General features: G+C 42.7%; 1 protein-coding gene across 1 annotated transcript; it reads left to right on the top strand.

The window, feature by feature from the left end:
* The first annotated feature begins 538 nt into the window (after positions 1-538).
* usp33 (ubiquitin specific peptidase 33) lies at positions 539-16,882 on the top strand. Its single transcript, XM_028427983.1, has 24 exons — positions 539-688; positions 3,641-3,739; positions 3,863-3,916; positions 4,014-4,076; positions 6,300-6,449; positions 6,555-6,663; positions 7,562-7,631; positions 8,798-8,911; positions 9,038-9,116; positions 10,360-10,804; positions 10,886-11,026; positions 11,164-11,279; positions 12,103-12,275; positions 12,363-12,433; positions 12,523-12,556; positions 12,634-12,679; positions 12,776-12,956; positions 13,119-13,245; positions 13,347-13,516; positions 14,840-14,921; positions 15,033-15,141; positions 15,809-15,911; positions 16,478-16,546; positions 16,690-16,882. The coding sequence occupies exons 2-24, from the start codon at positions 3,656-3,658 to the stop codon at positions 16,845-16,847; spliced, it is 2,748 nt and encodes a 915-aa protein (XP_028283784.1). The 5' UTR covers positions 539-688; positions 3,641-3,655; the 3' UTR covers positions 16,848-16,882.
* Positions 16,883-17,014: the final 132 nt, after the last annotated feature.

The following is a 17,014-nucleotide window of genomic DNA, read 5'->3' on the forward strand; positions in this document are numbered from 1 at the left end:
CTAATAGTTATCGTTTATATTATTATTATGTTTATATGCTGTCAACCTAAAACAAACAAACAAACAAAAAGCAAGCCACAATAAATTTGAACATCACTACAATGAAAACAAAGCAAGAGAAGAATGCTAATAATCAGTACAAAGTCTTCAGCTTGTCTCCATGTGACTCGCTAGGTGGCGCCTGGGATGGGTTGACTATATGACGTCTTTAATTACCCCCATGTGACTTTATTTCTTTACACTTTTGCAGCCCACTCATCCATAATTAAACATATAAGTGAATTCTACTAGCTGCGTGGACTGCAGTGCTCTGTATTTTATATGTTTGTCGTTGCTGTAGCTGATGTAGTACTATATAAGTACACAAATTGGTCATGATACATTTTAATAACACTTTTATAACAGGAGAAATGTGAATACAGTTAACACTGCACCTATTATGAGACGAACAGACTCTGTTATTAAAAATTAAATGTACAGTAGGATGGGGAGGGTTTGTGTGATTTGTTTTTTAAACCGGAAAAGGGGCGGAGACAGCTGTAACGTTAGCAACCACGCTGAGCGACAGGCTATCGTTACTGTGAATGATTGTCCTCTGAAATGTCTCTAAAAACAGACTGAATCTATGTCCTAGACATCAAAAAGACTCGGATCTACCTGAGAAGCAGCCTATCCTATTATCTAGCAGGTAAGACCTGATATTAATATTATTATTATTATCTCTGGGTGCGAGCTGTGATCGGTGATCGTGTAATACAGGCACGTTAGCTGGCTAACATTAGCTAGCATATTACTGGCAAGATTGTTATCAGTAGCAAACCATCTGACTTTAACATTAGTTTATGTGTCTTTCTACATCAGGTGTTTGGTTTTTAACTACAACACGAGTGATGCGTCTGTCTGGTAAAGCTAAAGCTGATCTGCATCATGTTATTATTGGCAACAAGCTAACACTAGCAGCGAACGATTGCTAGTCAGCCTGTGACGCTGTCAACGCATCGGCTGGTTTTGACAGCTCAATTTTAGGAACAGTTGGACAAGGCCGAAGCCACACACCTCTGCTATGTTGTTATATCCTCTAAAATAAACACCTACAGCGGAAACTGTCTAAAAAGGGCTAGTTGTCAGTTGAGAATGGCACTATGCTAACATTGACTGGCAGTAGCTAGCATTACGCTTTCAATAGGAAGGCTAATGCTATCTTTTGGAGCATGTAAGATACTTCTGTGAATAGTGTTTAAATGCCCGACAGAGTTTTTTTTTTTATTATTGTTTATTCATAGTGGATTTCACAGGATCCTGTCATGGTTTCATTTGCTTCGTCTGGTTTTGGGGTGAACGCCCCACCCTGACTCTACCACCACCACCACCACCACCCCTTTGTGCAGAATTTAATATCCCCGGAGTGTTATTGTGTCGCATGTGCAGACAGTGAAGAGTTGAGCAAGGTTCGGATGGTAAAAAGAAGTGGTATCTGTCCTCTTTTCTCGCCAGATTTGTGTAATCGCTGGAGGCTTGACAGTGAAAACCACCGGCTAATCAGATTTCCCTGGTGCCTACTACCAGCTTTAACAGCTGCAGGCACACTGAGTTTCTTCACTTGACCTTTTGAACGGATCCCTCCAGTGATCTTTATCAGTCTGTTTGTGCTTGCTGTCAGTTATTTAAAATACAGTAACTCCACATTGCAGATTATTAGATGTTGGTGTCGATGAGATGAGGAAATGGCCTTATTGACTTATACAAAACTGAAGCTGCTTCTTCCTGTGTTTATTACTCTCATCTCTCAATTGACCTGTTGTCAGGATACAGGAGGTAACGTTATCCTCTTTGCATGGAGGAGACATATTAGTGCCTTATCATGGCTACAATAGAAATATGAGATGGTGTTATCGTCCAGTAAAGCTGTGGAGTGTTTGTTTACCAATTGTTTGTGTTGTATATTACATGTAGTAAAGCAACCCCTGTCCTGATCAATGCTGTCATCTTGACACTGACACCTGAACACTCATCAAAAACCTGACAGTCACTGTGCCAGCTGTAGCAAAGAATTACAGCTTGCACCTCTGTGGTCATGATCTGCTGTCTTGCTTGCAACTAAGATCATTGTAAAAGACAGCCATTTTATTATGATCCTTTCTTTTATGACATTGTTGGTATTTGTTTTGAATAGCATTGATGAAAAGTAAAATATTGAACTATTGTTCTTCCGTATGTTTTTTGGCGCAGCGTATCGTCATCTGCCAAATGTATCTCCTCCCACAAATTTCAAGCAACAGAGTCCATTTTAGTCTTAAAACACTCATTAGATGCTTCTCTATCAAACTTGTAAAAAAGTTAAGCCTTTTATTATGATGATGAAACATGTTGTTAGCATGTTACAAAGCCATTAACCTTAGTCATAACATTGAACAATCAATAGTTATGGCCTGTTAAAGGTAGGGTAGGAGATTTTGAAAACTCAGTGTGAGTCCGCCAGATTTCGAAAGTAAACACACGCCCCTTTCTCTCGGAGCTCACTCTGAAGCCACGCCTCCCAATCACATGGACGCGCATTACCTGAAGACGAGCTGCGGTCTGTGACTTCGGCCATCATGCACGTACCTCTCTGGTGCGCGCAGAGCAGGAAGAGAGTGACAACCAGCCAGGCAGGGTCCACCCGGAGGATTGGCTGATGTTTTTAGCGTTTTATAGCTTCCACAGATGATTCATATTCTTTGTTTTAATGCGAAACTGCCGAACTAATTGGTTGCTATCGGACTGTAAAGAGAAGTTACACTAATTTAACAAAAAGTGCATCAGAATGAAATCTCCTACCCTACATTTAAGGTAGCACAAGAGATGGAATGGGGGAAACACCTCTTGACCACCCCTACAAACACCAGGTCCACAGTCTGGATTTGAAGATCTAGACTCTGAACTTGGACTTGAGCTGTGTAATACTGTTCAGGCGATAGACAATTCTCTCCTAACCAGAGCTGATTAGTTCATTGTTGTTATCTGTTTTGCACTTGTGCCACTCCTCAATTTCATCCAACATGTCTGATGCTGCCTGGACTCATTTGGCACTCTACTGCTAGGTTTGGCTTTTCCGTTTGACCACCAGTAATGGACCATTAAAACTCAGCCATCTGCTGCATAACTGCTCTAACGTTTGCTTAATTAATTTTTATATTAAATGTATTTCCTCTGAAAAAAAAAATTCCCCTGTCACTGATAATGCACCCTTTAGCCTGTAGCTTGTCTCAGAGTACATCTTCCATCATTCGTTTCCTGTTTGGTTTGTACTAACTTGTTCTTGCCTCAAACAGCCCACATTTCTACACCTTTCTGCCTTGTCAGCATTAAAAATCATTTATAGTGACAGCATCCAGACAGTGCTGGTTCCTCAAGAGCTATTGACAGCTGTTTCATGATTCAGTGCACAGTGAGTCAGTGACTGATAATGAGGGATATGTCAGTCATGCAGACAAGGGAACAGAACTTGTTGTGGTGGTGGTGGTGACTTGAATTACCGTAGCCTGGTTGTTCTTGAATATCGTCTACATTCCTTGAACACAACTTCTGCAATGTTTTCAGGAAGTAACCTATGACAGAATGCAAGTTCAAAATCTTTAATCTTTCTCTTTCACATCCTCAGACCCGTGGGTGAGTGATGCCGCCAGCGTCCAGTTGTGACTGCCCCCACCTGGACTGTGTGGGGGAGATCACCAAGGAGGAACTTATTCAGAAATCACATGTAAGTGAGCCTGTCTTCTCTTTTTGTGTTGCTTTAATACTCTTAATATAAAGTCTGATCTTTGGGTGTGGTGCATTCTCGGTATTTTTGTTTTCTGACTTGAGTATCTTTATATTATTCCAGGGCCAGTGCCAAGACTGTAAAGTTGGAGGGCCAAATTTGTGGGCGTGTTTGGAGGTAACATTGTTGAATTAATTTGTGAAATACTATCTTCCCTTAAAAAACGTTTGTTTCTGAGGTGTCTCCATCTCCTGTTTGCTTTTCTCTTTTCCAGAATGGGTGTGCATATGTGGGCTGTGGAGAATCTCACGCTGACCACAGCACAGTTCACTCACAGGTGAGAGATCTCAGAGCGTTACCAAGCCAGAAAATGATCATTAATGAGTAGAAAACTTAGATGGCAGGGCTGAAAGTGTGGATGTCTCGACTGTGATGTAGATCCTCCTCCTTTATAGAGGAAAGTAAAGGAAGCACAGATGGCAGAGCGGGACAGGAATACCACTCCACTGTCCCAGGAGCCATGACTTTGAATAAAACTACCTCTAGCACTGCTTTTATTTTTAACATTCGGTCTGCACGATCAAAGACACGGCACATGCATCTGTTAGCTTTTGAAGTGCACGCCACGATAAAGTGCACCAAACCTGGTTGGTGTGCCTACATCTCCTCGTTCGGTTCCATTTCAGCAGTGGATCATCCATTATTAATTGCCATTCCTCTGGGAAGTGGGGGGAGATTCACTAGTACTGTCAGAGCCATGGTTACAGTATGGAGCCTTCCTAGCTGCTGTGCAGCTTACTCAGCCTCTGCTCTTCTCATTGTTGACTAAGGATTTGCCTCCTGCATGCCAGGGCCAATTGAGGTTAGAGAGGATGGAAGGCAACCTGTCATTTGCTTTGCCTATTGTATAGAAAGAGAGAACACAATCCTTTTTCAACAGTGGCCAGTTGATGTTTAAGAAGTGGAGCCTACACCTCTATATGAGATGGATATCTCATACAGAATGTGTTGGCAGAGACATGTAATTTACATGTAATTATGTAATTGATATGCACTCCCTATCTGGGACATCTTACAGCTTTCCAGATGCCTTTTTTTTTTTCTCGAATGGAATCCATCTTTAAATCTTATAAGAATGGAGGCTATGCTTAATTAGTGTTCTTGTACCCCTGAGGGGAGGGAAACATTAAATCTCTTGACTATGCAATGAGAGACACCGCTGCTGTTTCACATCATACACAGTAGTGTATAAAGATGAAGGCCTGCAGTGTTGCAGAGTGATTTTTTTTCTGAGTGTTTCTAAAAAATTGTCATTAAGTCAAATTTCAGTTGAAGCTCTGCTTCTGGCAAAAACAAGAAGACATCATATTTGCATGTATTTGTGTTTCAAACCTCATTATGTACCAAAAAAATCCTGAAGAATGCCTGTGCATGTTGCAGATTAAGGATTAAACCAGGTCATCTGCACTTCTGCTTTTGAGCTGTTAGTACTCCTGAAAACACTTTTTGTTTTTGAGATTCCACAAAACCACTGATAGACTCACTGGATAAGGAAAAGTGGCTGCTGGTGTTTCTTATTTTTTATTGATTCAGCCTTGGAGGCAGAGGGTTGAAGTGGAGGGAGGAGACTTGACACTTGAGTATTTTTAGTTTGCAGATACATACATGATTCTTGAGAAAATCACCCACTAAAGTAGTAGTTTTAAGTTTAAGTTTAAGTTTTAAACCAGCACTCCAACAGCATCAGTGTGTGTGTTTTTATTTTGGCCAAAACATTTGTGAGCATGAAAGAATCAGACAGTTTTACAAACATCCTTTTTCTTTATTATTCTGGATGCGAGTGTGTGCCGTTTTACCCGACTAGAATTCAAAATACAAAATATTATGCAGGATAGTGAAACACATTTTACAACCACTAAATTCAGCTTGTTATTAACGCCCTACCTGGTTTGTTTCCCTTCATAAATAATTTAAACAGGGGGAGTTTTGGGGCTGTGCTCAGTCTGGTGTGTCACCCATGCCAGTACCACTCTGCCCCGCCGGTGAGGGCTAATGCAGCCTTAATGAATAATACAAAGTCTGCTGCTTCTCACGTTCAGTCTCATGTCGCCCTGCCAGGCTGCAGGTGATTGTCAGAGCAGCAGTGGGTCAGCAGAACTCGTCCATGTTCCTTCAGCAGTACCATACTTGGATACTGCAGCCTTTACTTGGTCACTGCTCCTACGTGTATCCTGAGGCATACAGCTGTGTCTGAACATGGTTACACTTTTCCACTGTTTCAATATTTGCAAAACCAGATTTATCTATACATAGATGTGAAAAGAAAATGCTTTTTAACTATGCACAAATTAGTGTACTTAGTACATGGGCTTGGTCTTGTCAGGCTGCCAGCAGAGCAGCAGCGGCAGCATTTGATGAGCTGTTGACTGTTAGATTGTGTTAAACATTATAAGGCAAGTGCACGTGTGCCGCTCCTGGGTAAATATTAACTGAGTTTTTTGTTACACATTGTATCAGATAACATGTGCAAAGTGAATTCTTTCAACAACTTTGTTTGCAGGAGACAAAGCACAACCTGACGGTGAACCTGACCACGCTTCGAGTGTGGTGCTACGCCTGCGGCAAGGAGGTTTTCCTGGAGCGTAAATTAGGTCCTCACTCACCCCACGCCAACATTAAGCCCCTCCCATTGCCACAGAATGCTGGACAGGTAAGAGCCATTGTTCTTCTCTTAGCCAGGGGTTTATATTTGGGGATAGTTAAATTATAGGTGTTGATCTGCTTTTTACGATGTGTGGCTGTGCTGTCTTCTCAGGATAACAGCAGGGCCCCTGGGAGCCCAACCTCTCTGAGAGTGCCCTCTAATGGAGGCTGTGAAGATCTGGACATGGAGACAGAGGAGGAAGATGACCCGCGTGCAAGAGGTGAGTCTACAAAGATTAAAGACATTGTTACTGTGCAGTATCTTCTTCTATACAGGGATTAATGTGTTAATGCAGATGGAGTTTATACTGTTATTTAAGCAGTTACAATACAGCTAGACTAGTCATATTTATCTAATTTTATAATTTACACATCGATGTAACAAAGATGAAATCACACTCAATCATCTCTGAATCAGGATTAGATGATGAACACCTCTAAAGGCAGTGATCAGCTGGTGGTTTAGTTCAAAGCGACATTGATGATCAGAGTTAAAAGAAGCAGTAAATTTCTGCATCAAGAAAAATCACTGGCATAAAATGGTCTACAAAGAGTTGATGAAGACCTGCTGATGTGTTGCCTCACCTCACCTTCATTTCTGCATATTCACTCAAAGAGTTGAGCTGCATGAGGGCTGTATAACTCCCTATCTCACTATGCAAAACCTATTGAAAACCACCAATGCTTTCACTCTGTTTCAAGCTCTTGAGACACACTCAAGCTCCGCCAAATGGCATATGTTATGTTAAACCTCATGTGGTGTAGCTGAGGCGTTGCCACCAGTTACTGCTGTGGTTATTTTTGTCACAAATACAGATCATATGATCAAGAGGTGGAGCAAAAACGCTTTGAACACCACTGAATGTTTTCTGCAGAATCGGTGGGTTATTTAAGATCAGAGGTTTTAAAAATGCACGGCGTTACTGAGGAGAGCTGGGGAGCAAGTGAGAGCCAGAGAGACACATTTGGAAGCATTATAACCCTAAACAGAAAGAAGTCAGACAGAATAAAGCTGAGCTTAAATACTCCACAAATGCCGACACTCTATACCATCAGAATTTAGAGCCCTTTGATGGGAGGTGTGTTTGTAATTTCCCTCGTGTGCTCTGTCTCCGTCAGGCCTGACAGGGCTGAAGAACATTGGCAACACCTGCTACATGAACGCTGCCCTCCAGGCTCTCTCCAACTGGTGAGACCTCCCTTTACCTGCCTCCTGTGTACTCCCACATCACATATTCATGTTGCTTAGTACACATTTAACATGCTACCATTCAATATGCAAGTGCTGCTTTATTCACTGTGTCTGCTCGCTTCTTGGTAACTGTGAGAACTGCGCTCGTTTGGGAGTGACGGCTGAGTTGGAAATTGCTGCAGTGCAGCATTCGAGACGGCAGAAAGGCCTTTTGTTGTTCCCTGTAGGGTCCTCTGTTACACGTGAACACCAACTCTTTCCTCCTCTGTCGCTTCTCTTTTGTTCTCTCTTTTTTTTTCTTGTTCCTTTCCTGCCATGCGTCTGTTAAAATCTCCTTTTACTACTTCTCCTCCGGTCTGCCACATCTTTTATTGTTTATTGAAATGCCAGTCCATTTGATTTATCGTGTATGTCGCCCAAATTCTGAAATCTGCAGCAGACTCTTGTATTTTCATGCAGCAGCAAACCCTTCCCTGTTTTCAAATACCATCCACCCCATGTGCTAGTAAATTTTTTAAATTAAATGGAAGTTGCGGAGTCTGGATACAAGTCAAAATGGGAAAAGATGTGGGTCAAAATTTGCAATCTAAATCTCATTCCAAAAATAGGAGGAACTGAGTCACGCAGCTGCAGGAGGGACCTTTTTTTTCCCAAAACTTTCTTTTGATGTGTGTTTGTGTAAGCGCTGCTTCTCCTGGTTACTGTAGGGTCATTATTCAGTTCGGAGGACTTAGTAAAATCCCCTCAGCTGTTGGCTGTCTCAGGCAGTCGGATGGCCTTCAGTTTTCTTGCATGAGATGAAACCTTTGGGAATATATCACTCAGTAAGTGGACTAAGAAATGAACAAATAAATACAAGCAGAAGGCAACATTATGTAGAAACGTAAACCTCTCTGGACCTCATGTCCCATCGGTCATTTTCAGTCAGGGTTGACCTCTGTGTATGTAATGGTGAGAACTAAAAGGATTAGAATACATTAACCTAGTCTTGTATATTACCACTCTCTTGGTATTACTCATGCTAACATTCAGTTTGTTTTAAATTAGATACAGCATTCCAGTCTGTGTGGTGATCAGACAGTAACCCCTTTTGTGCAGTGGAGATCTTTGGTAAAAGCGTGTTTGTTCCTACATGATGATATTCCTCCTTCTCCTCACGACAGCCCGCCCTTGACACAATTCTTTCTTGAATGTGGTGGTCTGGTGAGGACAGACAAGAAGCCTGCGCTCTGTAAAAGCTATCAGAAGCTGGTGTCAGACCTGTGGCACAAGAACAGGTGATTTTTCACTACTGTACTAAGCCAAAAAAATAGTTTTGTTTTTGTGGTAGCCATATTTAAATTCCCACTCTGTATCATACATTATGATGCTATGTATAACACTGATGTGTCTTCACATTACAGACCTTCCTATGTGGTTCCAACCAACCTGTTCCAGGGGATCAAAGCCGTGAACCCCATGTTCAGAGGATATTCTCAGCAGGTGGGCCACTGCAGATGAGGAAATAGATCTGCAATGTGCATGTTATGTGTACATGTTAAACCTAAAGGCATGTGTCAGAGCTATTTAACACATTTAACAAGCTGTTTGTAGGGCTGTTTCAATAATTTGACAAGATGATTTATAAGATTGAGGTAGAATGAGTCAACTTCCAACATCTTGGACTTCCAGGAAGTGTCAACAGCTGTCCCTTAAATATCTTCTCATCAGGCTAAAGGGGTTTTCAGGACCAAGCAAGCTAACACCTAGCTCTGGGTCAGTGAACTGTGTGTTAATCGTGTCAGTGGAGTCTTGTGTGGTGAAAGATATCAGCCTTCCAGGACAGGGGTCATCTCCAAGGCTCTCTCTGTCACATGTGACTTCACTAGTGTGGACAAAGTGTCCTTGTGGATGAAACAGAAATGCCACAAACGTTATTGTCTTTTAGGCTTCCTGTTCAGTCAAGGAGCTGAACTGCATGTAGCTGTATAACATGTATTATTACAACAAGTGTTGTGAACTAAGAATCTGTGGGTATGTGTAGATTTTTGTGAAACATTAGTAGGCCTGTCATCCATATTTCCCTCTGAGTATAAAATTTCTGCTAGGCAAGGATATTATTGCCCTAAACCCCCTGGACTATTAAGTTGTCTCAGATCTTCTGCAGTATTTCCTTTTCTTCCGCGTCAGATAACTCCGTTCTCATTCCGTCCTAAAAATGATATTCACTGTAGCTTGAATCATTCAGTCAGATAAACTCTGTCTTTGACTGATTACCTCTTACTTTCACACGCATGAATCCACACATTAGGCCTCCAGGTGAATTGCTTGATTTGATTCTTTGTGCCGCTTGAAAGCAGGTTTTTACATTATAGACCTAAATGGTTTCAAGAGATGTTAAATGGAAGCACTTCTTGTCTTTCACCGCCGTCTGCGTTAAAGGGATTTATAAGCCTTAATGGTGAAATGATAAAAGGGTCTGTTTCCTCTTGGCTTGCCAGTGTTGGTTCAGATTATTTGTCACGCCGTGCTGGGCTGCACAGCCATGGAGCAGAGCTGTGAATGAAGTTAACATTCCAGCAGCTCCTTAAGGAGAGGAGGGTTCATTTGGCTTGAAGGAGATTGTACATCTGATGTTCATTAAGTCTGATTAGACATTCATGAGTGTTTGGATTCAGATTAAAAAAAAAGAAGGTGATGTGGCTGCTTCACTCAACATTGTGTGTTTGTATCATCGCTCAACCAGGACTCCCAGGAGTTTCTGCGCTGTCTGATGGATCAACTTCACGAGGAGCTGAAGGAGCCGCTGGCCGAGCCCTACGACCAGTCCAATGGCATCACAGTGGATGACTGCCCCGAAGAGGACAACCACAGCCAGTCAGACAATGACTTCCAGTCATGCGAGTCGTGCGGCAGCAGCGAGAGGGCCGATAATGACTTGCAGAGCAGAAACGTGCTGATGGACGACACGAATGAGGCCGAGATGCTGATTCCCGAGCAAGATGAGATCCAGGCCAACAGAGAGTGGCAGAAGGAGAAGAACATGATCAACGACCTCTACCGTGCTGGGGTTAATGGTGTTATGGGTGGAAGCACTGGAGCGGACATCGACAAAGACGTTGACACCACCACTGATGCCACACCAATTATCAGCAGCCAAGGAGCGATTAAGGTTCAAGGCAGAACATCAGGTACATGGAGTGATAGAAGTATGCTTGCTCTCATTGCTCTTTAACATAAGAGTCTCTAAATCTGAGTCATTCCTCCATCAGAATGCTTTCCTGATATCCAAATGTCCAACACCACAAGACCACAGAGTCCAGTCCCTATGGAGGGACACATTCCCAAAATGTCCAGCAGCCCGCCCAAAGCTTCCTCTGGCTGGCCCAGTCTGAACCCCGTACACAAGAAAGGTATGGAGCTACATAATAACAGGCAGTCATACACAGGCTCAGGATGTAATAATATCCCCATAAGATCTTTGCTGACTCATAGGGGAGACATGCTGCGCTGTAAATCACTATTCTCATATTTCTCTGCCTTTCTACAGCAGTGACCACATTCTCCCCACAAAAGAACAAGCGTCAGAAGAAATATCGCAGCGTCATCTCAGATGTGTTCGATGGGACTATCGTCAGCTCTGTGCAGTGCCTCACCTGTGATAGGGTAAGAGTGGTGGTCGTCTATTACTTGATGCATATGAGATGATGGGATACTTATGTGTAGATAGATGCATCAATGGACGTTTTCACACAGCCTCTTTTCATGGTCTTTGGTTATTTTGGTTTTCTGCCACCTTTGCATGAAACGTATAAATTTGGCTTTACACAACTGATGTGGTTGAGAATGTGCTTCCTTGCAACCTATTGAGATGTGCGTACCCTAATACTGGATCCATACTCCATGAGAACAGAGAACTTGCTCCTCGCTCCCCGACAATAGATAGAAGATTAGTAATAATTTAATTCTGTGAACGTGTGGATGACTGGAATAATACATCCCGTCTCCTGGTGTTTAATGTGCGCATCGAGCCACTGTAACGCCGTGATCAATACTGGGATTAATTTTTATCGCCACCTTTTGGACAGACACTCTCCTCTGTGCGCCATGTTTCTCCTTCCAGGAGCTGTTTGCCAGCTGCTCATCTAAACTGTCCATCGTCGTTGTTGTTCCTCCTTCTGTCTGTGTGTTCTGCACCTGAAGAAACTCTTGCGCTTCTCCACATTCATCACGCCCACTGAATTCCGACCAATCACAGAATTGTTCTCGCACAGCACTGAGAGAAAAAGTTCTGCCCGGGCCATGTGTCCGAGAGAGCTGCAGAACAGGCGCTCCGAGAGAAAAATGACGTCATTTTGTGGGCGTAACGTCGGCAGCGAGGAGCAAGTTCTCTGTTCTCATGGAGTATGGATCCAGCTTAGGACTAATTAAGTGACACTTCTTGACTTATCAAATGATGTAAAAGATTGACCTCTGTGCATCCTACCAGGTATCTGTGACCCTGGAAAACTTTCAGGACATCTCATTGCCCATCCCAGGGAAGGAGGACCTGGCCAAGCTCCACTCATCCACCCATCAGACTTCCCTGGTAAAAGCTGGCTCCTGTGGGGAAGCGTATGCACCACAAGGATGGATAGCATTTGTCATGGAGTACATCAAGAGGTGTGTGTATATACTATGTTTTTCTATTTAAATCAGAATGTAGGAAGGGCTGTGTAAAATACACCTCTCTGTTTGTTTGTATTTCAGCTGGTTCTGGGGTCCAGTGGTTACGCTACAGGACTGCCTTGCAGCTTTCTTTGCCAGAGATGAACTTAAGGGTAAGCGAGTGGGTGGAAGAAAGTGTTCCACTAGAGCACCAACATTAAGATTAATGTCTCTGTAACTGTGTGTGTGTTTGTTTTTTTAGGAGACAACATGTACAGCTGTGAAAAATGCAAAAAGTGAGTAATTTTGTTTAGCAGATTATGCACCAGCTAAAACAGATGAATCTTGATCACGTTTGTTTTTTTTTTCTTAGATTACGAAACGGAGTTAAATTCTGTAAAATGCAAAGTTTGCCAGAGGTATGCAGACGATTCCGGAAATTTCAATACATAAAGAAACGCACAGTTTTAGACATAATTGAGACTCTGTATGTGGTGTTCCTCTTGTTATTCCAGATCCTGTGTATTCACTTGAAGCGCTTTAGACACGAACTGATGTTCTCCACCAAGATCAGCACCCATGTCTCCTTCCCGCTCGAAGGCCTGGACCTGCAGCCTTTTCTGGCCAAAGACAGCTCCGCCCAGACCACCAACTATGACCTGCTGTCAGTCATCTGTCACCACGGCACTGCCAGCAGTGAGTGGGCACAGTCGCTCCCCATTCCCGCATGAGACTGGGGCAGCTGCCATCAGTTGGCTTACAATGAGTGTCCAGCATTCATTAGCCTGTACATAAAATTCACACATACTTGTTAGATTTGTGAATGGTACTCTAACACATCTCTCCGCTTTGTCCCAGGTGGCCACTACATTGCCTACTGCAGGAATGATGTCAACAATCTGTGGTATGAATTTGATGACCAAAGCGTGACCGAGGTGTCTGAATCCTGCGTCCAGAATGCTGAAGCCTATGTGCTCTTCTATAAGTAAGCCAGTCGTTTATTGATCTCTGGAATATTTTATGCAGTTTGAACATTTGAATATTTAGTTGCAATGCTGATGAATGTTCGGTGTGTTCCTGTCACAGAAAGAGCAATGAGGATGCACTGAAAGAACGTAGGAGGGTGTCGGGCTTATTCAACATGATGGAGCCCAGCCTCTTGCAGTTCTACATCTCCCGGCAATGGTTTAACAAGTTCAAGACCTTTGCTGAGCCGGGGCCCATCTCCAATGACGACTTCCTGTGTTTGCATGGAGGTGCGTACTGTGTGACCGCATTATTTTCCTGCTGAAAAACACTTTGAGGTCAGATTGTGTCCAGACAGTCGGAGGAAAATCTGTGCTATGCCCTCTCAAAGCGCTGCTTCTTTGCTTTTTCGCTTTTTTCGTCCTTGCTGTGGATTTTTGATTCTCCCTTCACAGTAGTGAGAGCTTCAAAAGAGGGGTTTTCTTTTCTTTGTGAAGATGATCCTTCTTTCTCCTTTTAGCACAGACTGAAAGATCCTAAAAGGGTTTGTGCAAAGCAAGCTCTTTTCTTCTGAGGCCTTTGCTCAGTGGAAATTATGGAAGTGAAAAATAGATAGAGAATATGTAAATGCATGATAACATTGTCAGGCTACAGTGGAAGCGGAGAATGTGTCTCACAGGGTAAATAAGCATCTACAAGTTGCTCCCTCTTTCTGTGCAGGTACCAGTATTAATAACTGGCCTGCCAAGTACACAAGTAGAAATAATAATAACAATAGTTCAGAGAAACCATGGCCCGATCTGAAAGCGCTGCCTTAGTGTGATATATACTCAGACACACTAAAGGCTTATCAGGGAGTTCTTTAAGTAAGTAGTGATAAAAAGGAGGTTTAATATATGTTCTCAAGAAGAAATATCATCTTACCATTTGTTGTTATTTGTATATTTAAACCACTTTCAATATTAAGTAGCTAACAAAAGAGGAGAATTCCAGCAGCCTCTGCGCTGATGGCCAGTATAATTACAGCATGTTTAAATGTCACTTTTTTATTAATCATTGCTATTATCTTGTCACAGTTCTTTGCATCACTGCTTTTCTCTGCATGTAGTAAACACTGAGGCATCATGACTTTTAGTCTAGTGTTTAAATAATGCTAGTTCAGACCAGTGTTAACTATCAGCGTGCTGCCAGAGCATACAGGCAGCTCAGGGTGTGTTTCAGGCTGTAGTGACAACACTGAGAAGCGATCTGATTGGACGAATGTAGCTGGATGTGACTACAATACAAAGATGGTTCATCCGATTCCTACCACATGGCGGGTACTTTTTGAAATTTCCCGCTTGTTCCAAACAATTTTTTTAAAGGACAGCTTCCCAGATGGTTGTGTGTAACAAACCATCTGGTCAGATTAAGCTTCCTCCATATTCATACAACACATTAAAGAGGCTTTGAGTAGCATTAACAATGAGTAAACTGCTGGAGTTTGAGGTATTTGTGCATAGTCGGTCATGACCATCAGCTACTGATGAGTACCAAGAGTAACTGTGGGAGACATCGCTGTACACATAATGCTATGCTGTGAATGTTTACCGAATGTTTGTGTTTTTTCTCAGGTGTGCCACCCAACAAAGCAGCGTTCATTGACGACCTGGTGATGATGCTGCCACAGAACGTGTGGGATCACCTTTACAGCAGGTACGTACAGTCGACAGGCCTACCAGGAGACCAGCGGGAGGCTTAAAACATTTTTTTAGACCTCACAGTCGCAGCATAATTTCCTTTGTGAACGTGCACCGTTCTCTGCAGGTACGGAGGGGGACCAGCTGTCAACCACCTGTACGTTTGCCACACGTGCCAGATTGAGATAGAGAAACTGGAGAAACGGCGCAAGTCGGAGCTGGACATGTTTGTCAGGGTGAGTGTTTGTCCCCCTGTATGTCCACATGAAAGATTGTAATTGTAAATGTGCAGGCAGCAGAGAAGAAAGAGCTTCACCCAGATACATTAAAAAGGGTGTGAATGATAAGGCATTGTGTGCCACTGTGCAGCCAGTGTGTGTGTGTGTGTGTGTGTGTGTGTGTAAAGGCCTATTCTCCAGTCTATTTAACCAGGTGATGGGCTGCATGTGTTGGTGCTCTTCACCCCGGCAGGAGATGAGAGGTGTGTGCCTGATGAAAGCCTTATCATTAATGCATTGGGACAGATGCAGCTGTTATTGCCTGCTCAGTGTGCCCGCTCACACAATGGCTGCTCAGAGGAGAGATAAATGTTGGACGTGTGTGAAAGAAAAAGCTTCAGTAGCCTAACAAGAAGAACAGGGATCGTGTCATTTCTAAGAAAGATGAAATTGGTGCAGTGTGGTGTTATAAGACTATCTTCTAATTGGAATAACTAGCAGAGAGAATTGATTAGGTTTTCCATCTCCTCTGGTCTCAATCCTTTCAACCTTATTTAATTCTTTTGCCCACCCACCCTCCTTCCCCTCCTCTTTCTCCTCCTCATCCCTCTGCGTCCTCTCTCTTGTCTCTATCGCTCACTCCTCCCCCACTTCCTCTCTCTCCCCCTCTCCTCCCTGTCTGTAGCTGAACAAGGCGTTCCAGGAGGAGGAGTCTCCAGTGGTCATATACTGCATCAGCATGCAGTGGTTTCGTGAGTGGGAGGGCTTTGTCAAAGGAAAAGACAACGGTAATTGGACAGAAATCCTGACTTTTCCACCCCCTATAATGTTTAAATGTCTGATTTAAAGGTTAAATGTTTTCCCCACATGCATGAAAAAGGCATGTCCATGTCCAGCTTTATGCAGTTTTGTACAGAGAAATCCAAATTCCCTGGTTACAAGGAACAGTTCCACGTTCAAAAGGAAGTGTGGAGTCCCATTTCTTCTTTTGATTTATCTTCAAAGAACGTACTTCAGTCCCCTGAGTCAGGTTTCTGTTGTGCTACAGCAAGAAGAAGTGTCAAAAAATATCATTTTTATTCCGCTTGTTCTTGTGTTTTCTGCTTCTCTTGCTTTGTATTGTCATATCTCCTTAAAGCAGCTTGCATCTGGTTGTCTGTAAAGACTTTTTTTGCTCCTCTGGTATTGGTTTTCTCTCTGTAGCAGAGGGGGAACAGAAATTGCTTTTCATAATGTGAGAAAAACATTTGACATTGTGACATCAGTGCTCTTTGAAACATTTACTATTGAGAATATAAGTGTGGTACCGATGTTTTATACGTGAATGACTAATTTTGTTTTTTTCTTTTTTAAGATCCGCCTGGACCAATTGATAACTCCAAGATAACAGTAAACAAGAATGGACATTTAACTCTGAAGCAAGGTACAAACATGATTTTATTGTTACTATCAAGTACCGGTATTTCTTTTTTCTGCTTTTATCCCATAGAGAAAAAAAAAACATTGTGTGATTGTTCAGAAATTTGAGAAGCATCCAGTAATTGTGTGCTTGCACTGACCCTGCAGGAGCAGACTCGGGACAGATCTCTGAAGAAACGTGGAACTTCCTCCACAACATCTACGGCGGCGGTCCGCTGGTGACGGTGCGGCCAAACGTCAGCCATCAGGAAGCGGACACGTCACAGTCGGAGGAGAAGATCGAGGTGGAGACGCGTTCTGTTTGAGCAAAATACTTGACAGGAAACGACAGAAAAAAAAACAAACAAAAAGCCTTTTTTTAATTTTGCACTTGACTTTTATTTTAAAAGCATTCAAGCAAAGGACCTGACCTTTACTTCTACATGACAGCCTTTGACAGAGGGAATTATTCATATGTCTGAACAGGTCTGTC

Source organism: Parambassis ranga, chromosome 17, assembly GCF_900634625.1.
Source record: "Parambassis ranga chromosome 17, fParRan2.1, whole genome shotgun sequence".
Lineage (NCBI taxonomy): Eukaryota > Metazoa > Chordata > Actinopteri > Ambassidae > Parambassis > Parambassis ranga.